A 6,626-nucleotide genomic window follows, 5' to 3' on the forward strand; every position below is an offset into this window, starting at 1 on the left:
ATTATTGATGGTCTGTCTCTGGTCTTTTTGTCTTTTAGCCCCTGCTCCTCCACCTCCACCACCTCCACCCATGGTCTCTGGAGGTCCCGCTCCTCCACCGGCCCCACCTCTAATCTCTGGCCCCCCTGCCCCCCCCTGCCCCCCTCCAGCTCCTGGGATTCCTCCCCCTCCGGGACCACCGCCTCCTCCAGCACCACCTCTACCCCCTCCAGTAGTTGACGGTGGTGGTGGAGGAGGAGGGGGAGGAAGTAGTGATGGAGGAGGAGGTGGTGGAGGAGGTGGTGGTGGTGGTGGTGGCCTTGGTGGTTTGGCAGCTGCGTTAGCAGGAGCAAAACTTCGCAAAGTGTCCAAGGTGAGTGTCTCAAAACAGTCTACAATTTTGAGAAATCTATGTTGTGCATGATTGTGTGATGAATACACTTCAGTTCAAAAGGTTGGGGTCGCTTAGAAATGTCCTTATTTTTAAGGAAAAGATAACATTGAAGATAACATTAAAATTAATCAGAAATACACTCTTTACATTGTTAATGTGGTAAACAATTATTCTAGCTGCAACCATCTCTCTAGTGTTCTAATGGTACATTGTGTTTGCTAATCGCGTTAGAAGGTAATTGGATGATTAGAAAACCCTTGAAAACCATGCAATTATGATAGCACAGCTGAAAACAGTATTGCTGGTTCTTTGACGAAAGCAAAGTTTCATAAAGTTGTTGCTACTTATAGAGCTGTATTGACTGCATGTGTTAGTGTTTGAGTCACCATGCCTAAACGGTGTCTGTCTGACCCATCTTCATCTTTTTGCCATTTGCTGCCCTCAGCAGGAGGATTCGGGCTCTACAGCTTCACTAGGCAGAGGTGACTCCACCCGCAGCTCTGCTTCTGGAGGGGGCGGAGGAGGCGGAGGAGGGGGAGGCGGGGGAGGCGGTCTAATGGGTGAGATGAGTGCCATCCTAGCGAGAAGGTGGGTGACAAATTTGCAGTCAGGATATTGAAACATTTCATGCTTGCATTCGAAAAACAGATACTTAGGATTACTGGGTTTTCAGGTTCCACACAATTGTCTTTTGTCAAGTCATGTTTAAAATTCATAATATAATGTGTCTTGTCTATTTAAAGCTCATTGATAGTGTGACTTAATGTAATACCTTTTTCTTATCAGGAGGAAAGCTACAGACACTGGAGAGAAGCCAACAGCTAAAACACAAGATCATGTAAGGAAACAAACCCACCAATCAAATAATGTTTATCAATGTGACCAAATGCTTTCAGTGATGCATAATTCAACAAAATAGACTCCGGTTGAATATTAATCGGTCCTAACACAAGGTCTCACTCTTTGTTTGTCTTTTTAAACAGGATGATTCAGAGCCTCAAGGTCAAAGCGGTAAGAACCAAACCTAAAATAATTGTGATATTAATTCTATGAAATGGTCAGAAACAGTTTTTGCTAACTGGTCTAGTTTGTCCTCCCTCACAGACACACTGAGAAGACCTTGGGAAAAATCGTCCATGGCCAGGTATGTTCATCTCTGTGCCACCACTGGCAATAAATCTGCAACCCTGAACTCTTTTTCAGAGCGTGGAGTCTGTCCCATCAGTGTGTGTCTGTAGACAAGTGTGAATGTCTTTTCATTTCCATTCTAAGAGGAGAGTATGTGTGTCTCACTAACAGGAATAACTCCATCTCCAAGAACATGGACTCCACTTCCCCAGTGTCCCAAAGTTTCAGGTATACATGCTGTCCCATTCAATCGTGACCTTTAGCTTCCTTTGTCTTTCTTCTCTCTTCAGGATCAGTAATACTGCTGCAAACCATGTGCTGACATAGCATTCATAACAGTTGATAGCACCACTTAATGGATCAGACAGTGGCATACACTCATTGTATCTGTAGGTGTACGAGCTGTGCGTTTCCCTGGAAAGGGAATAATAAGATCAGAAGAAATCAGGGTGTGATTGTTTATTCTTGTGTCAAGTGCTGGGGTGGCTGCAAGTGAACAGGATCATGGCTTAGCTTATATTGTCTCAATGCTGTGTGAGGGATTAGAATCGAAGGGTTAATTGTATGCAAAAACAAAATATGTTGGAGGCAGGCTTAAGGTTATGATGACAGACAAGCAACATCTAGCAGCTTTTGTATACATCCATCTCGGTGGCCACTGAAGAGCAGCTGTCTTTCGATTTTGTTGCTTCCATCTTAAAGGTCCCATATTATGCAAAATCAACTTTTTAGTCATTTAAATCCTTATATTTGGGACTCTGGTGGCCCTACCAGTCGGCAAATGTGAAAAAAGGTGACTCACTCATGTTTTTGTTGGTCACGAAGCTCCGCTTTGTCTGTATAACACGCGAGAGTGCTGGCGAGGGCAATGGCATCCGAAAAACTGGAATTCTGCAAAAAGTGCTATTCTTGACCCCACAGTGCAGCACAGAGTCCTACACAAACGTCCAGCCTCAGAGGATTTATGTGTCCAGTGGATACATGCATATATGACAGCAATGTGTCTGCTAGAGCCTGCAAATCATCACTTTTCTAAATGCTAACTGCTGTTAGCTCCCAGTAGCCTCTGTGGCTGATGTCATTTCCTGTCCCTTAAGTTTTGTTATACTTTTTTTTTGTAAAGAGATGCTACTAAACCAAGCGTTCTGAACAGGGCTGTTTTGGCAGGGTGATTGAACTGCTGTGGTGCTTCATCCTCCAAAGCATGTCACAGACATGTTCATTGGGACACCAGGGAACTAGTTTAACTTGGAGAAATAGGATATAATATGGGACCTTTAAAGGTCACATAGAGTGGTCCTGTTGCACATATATGTGAGTTATGGAGGTCTACTTACATATATTAAGTTGTTTTTATGGTCAAAATCCTCCTAGTTGATGTAAACGAGCCGATTGAAATCTGTCCTTTTCGAAGCGCTTGTCAGTCATGCTATTTTTAGCCATAAATCTCGCCCGAGAAGACAGAGTGTGTTGTGATTGGCCAGCCAGCGTAGAGCCTTCCCACCTGTGTTGTGATTGGCCAGGTATCTGGAAGTGACGTAATCTATGACGTCAGCTCTCAGAAGCGCAGCTCCCTCTCTGGAGCGGTGGATGCATTGCTACTCATTATCAAAACATTGTTTTAACAGTGTTTAAAAATAGCTTCGTCACGACTCCCCGCCGCAGTCTCTTTATGACTTTAAACCGGAGTCAGACCCAGAGTCAGAAGACACTGTTGCTCGTGAAACACCTCCACAACGGACGTTATTCTTCTTCTGCGGTTCAATGTACGCAACCGGATGTGCCCGGACTACCGCCCGGAGCAGGACGATCGGTTGTTCAGGAGAACCGCTGCTTACGTAACGTTAACGGGATTTTCAGTGATCTCGTTGAGCCCCGAGATTACAATAAAACACAACTTTCTCAGCAATGGCTGAACTGTTTGTTTCGAACCGTCAGGCTTCATAAACAAGGTAATGACGCAGATACACACCAAAAAAAACAGCGATAATAGGAACTTCCGATCTAGTTCCGCTTTAAGTGACTTGCTCCATGGAGCGAAAGTTGTTTAACACCATCATGAGATCGCCCCTAGAAAACTACAGCAAGCACGTTTTTTTAACTCGTGTTCTATACAGATCATTGGTCTGATTGGTTGTAGGTCTATCCAATTGTGCACGGAGTCATTTTCATCTACATGTGGTCACACTTCTCGGAAGTGGGAGGTGACTACACGCTTTTCAGACACACAGTTAGCCAGGCTGTGTGTGGGCTCTATCTCCTTTTGCACTTCATATTCTGCCGGCACAGGGTGGTGTGTATGTGTATGTGTGTGTTTGTGTGTGTAATTCCTCTATTGTTAACTTTGATATGACAATGCATCTGCAGGTGTGTATACATTGATGTACTTTTTGCTTTGCTCTCCCTTCAACCCTCTGGTACTATGGTGATAAGCTTGATCAACGGTGGGCCTTGCCTGTGCCAGTGCCACAGACCTTCTTGACTGTCTGGGGAAACACAGGGACATAAAATAACTGTCTGCATTTGTCTGTTATGTTGTCTTCTCACAGGGCGAAGCCTGCAGGCAACAGTAATGATGCGGGTGGAGTGGATGACTCAGATTTAGAGAAAATGAAACAGGTACATTTCTGTCCACCACATAAGAGTTGCTGCTGAAGGAGGGAGCTGGATTAAACGCACACCCACTCAAGGAAAAAATATATCCTCTATCTCAATACACCTAGAAATCCTTGGACCAGGCAACAATTAATTACAATACAATAATATATTTTACACATTTGTTTTGAATGTTTTACCTTAGATTTGTAAAATATTTCTCTTGTCATTTTCTGCCCAAAGAACAAGTTTAAAAGGACAATGAATTGGTTTATTTACCTTTCATGTGGGATTAAAAGTCAGTTACTTATCTGACATGTATTGGGATATTAATTGTTGTTCATATTGTCCAGCTTTAAAGGTGCAGTGTGTAAGAATTGGTGACATCTAATGGCGAGACTGCAGATTGTAATAAACAGAGGCCTCCTCTGCTCGCTCCTCCCCAATCACATCTTAAAAATGTGGGTGCCTTTGTTGAACAGAAAGGATGTTCCGTTTTGTTTGTAGTGAGCTTCCACTTCAAAATGTGAAACACATTCTGGCTAGTTTGTCCAATTGGGCTGCTGTGGAAATATGGCATTCTCTGTAGTATGTTCAGTTTCTGCCAATAATTCCACCCTAAATATTACACACGACCTTTTAAGAAATCATCAGTCCACACTGAGAACAGAAATATTTCCCTCCTGCTGCACATATATAGAGATCCACAACCTTATCCAAACCTTATACATACACACAAGGTGGCTAGTGCATGTAAACCCATTCTCTGATTCGTGTAACATATTTGTGCACCAAGACCAACAGATTTAACGTTTTTCTGCAGGAAATCCTTGAGGAGGTGCGGAAGGAATTACAAAAAGTCAAGGAGGAAATTATTGGAGGTGAGTTTTCTCTAAAAAATAATTTGAAATAATTTTGCTTCTGTGTAAGTACTCCAGGTGGTTAAGTGTCACCTCTGCTTTTTTCACAGCCTTTATTCAGGAGCTGCAAAAGAGAAGCACATAGTTCTGCTGAGTGTCAGGTGTAACGGAGGGCTGCGATAGATGGAGGTGGTTGAAGCCTGCTGGGCGCTCTCCTCCACTGCACCCCCCTCCCATGTAGCCCAGGGATTTTTTTTTCACCTAGACATTTTCTCTTCTCTCTCTGACATGTGAGCATAATTGCTGATGTGTAGAACATGCATATACACTTCATGTAAATGGTAATCCAGGGAACTTCCTAATGTTGCCATCCGGCACTTACGATGATCACTCAGATATCGCAGCGCTGATGCTGTCTGTCCCATAACTTCTCTTTATTCAACCGTCCCTTGTGTCCTATATGTGCTCTACTCATCTGAAGCAACTCAGAGCATGTGGCTGCAGCCACTTTCTCTTCCTGTTCATCATTGCCCTCTTTTTCTGCAGAAATCCTGCGACTTGTGTCTTCTCCCCCTCTGCTATCAGACAAAACATTTACTGATAGAGCAGTCTTCAGTATTCAGGGACGAGTTACTAATCACATTTTTTTTTACTGTAAGTGCAAAATGCTGACATGCTGAGATCACTTTTTTTCTCTTGTGCTCGTTTGGCCAAATTATTGTTCAACCTCAAACACTGCAACAGTTATTTCTGCTTAGACATCCTCGAGCAATACACTGCCTCCAATGGTAGTTAGAGGTGGAGCAAACAACTACAATCGAGGATGGACCAAACACCCCACCTCCCTGACTGCAGTGACCCTCCATCAAGTCGACTTGAAGCTCCTGCCAGTGGTTAAGAACTAAAAACAGCATACTTCATTGCTGCAAGGCAGACAAGTTTAGAGGAAGAGGAGACGAGCCGAGGGGAAAAGACGGGACAACCCGAGTGCTGTGAAAGAGGAGTGTGTTGTAGTTTTATGATGTGTGAGAAATGTATTCTCTTTGCATTGCACTTGTTCCAGAGGAAGTGTGCCTGCGTGCCACACTGCTTTGACAGACTATTCCCTCTTACTCAAAATGAAATATTATTTGTCGGCCAGTGTGGTGCTGCTGCTACACTGTGCTTCCACTAGTCATTTTCTGCCATTCTAGCTATTTCAAACTTTGAAACATAAAATATGGCCATGATGAGGTCAATTAATTTGGCCATGACCAACTGCCTTGAGAATAAATATATATAGATAAATATATATATATAAGGAAAAATATATATTTGTTTTGAGGGAAAATGTTAGCAAAAATGAAATGGTGTTTCTATTTTAATTGAAGTAACTGGTGAATGGGGATTTGTTTTGTTTTTTTCCTTTTTCTTTTTCAATGATTGTTTTCTTATGAAATGTTATTTTGGGTTGACTTTCTTTTTTCTAATAGAGTCTAGGCTTTTTACACTGAAATATTAAGAAAACAGCTTAGAGACACTGGATTAGAAATGCCTTTATAGTCAAATACAGCTGCTTCTTGAAAATGCACTGCTTTGTCTTGAGTCATCTTTTGCAACGTGTTGCAATGTTTCTTTGAATTCAGGATTTTGAACAAAAATTAGCGGTGTCCAGTATGAGATATTTTATT

The 6,626-nt window shown here is 42.6% G+C and overlaps 1 protein-coding gene across 1 annotated transcript in view; it reads left to right on the top strand.

Moving 5' to 3' along the window:
• The window catches only part of vaspb (vasodilator stimulated phosphoprotein b), a 28,463-nt gene extending 21,943 nt beyond the window's left edge, over window positions 1-6,520 (top strand). Inside the window, 9 exon segments of the mRNA XM_083886232.1 lie at window positions 39-352; window positions 819-961; window positions 1,160-1,211; window positions 1,357-1,384; window positions 1,478-1,517; window positions 1,673-1,729; window positions 4,051-4,120; window positions 4,920-4,977; window positions 5,067-6,520. Coding sequence (XP_083742358.1) covers window positions 39-352; window positions 819-961; window positions 1,160-1,211; window positions 1,357-1,384; window positions 1,478-1,517; window positions 1,673-1,729; window positions 4,051-4,120; window positions 4,920-4,977; window positions 5,067-5,101 — 797 coding nt within the window. The 3' untranslated portion in view covers window positions 5,102-6,520.
• Window positions 6,521-6,626: the final 106 nt, after the last annotated feature.

Source organism: Microchirus variegatus, assembly GCF_963457635.1.
Source record: "Microchirus variegatus genome assembly, chromosome: 3".
Classification (NCBI taxonomy): domain Eukaryota; kingdom Metazoa; phylum Chordata; class Actinopteri; order Pleuronectiformes; family Soleidae; genus Microchirus; species Microchirus variegatus.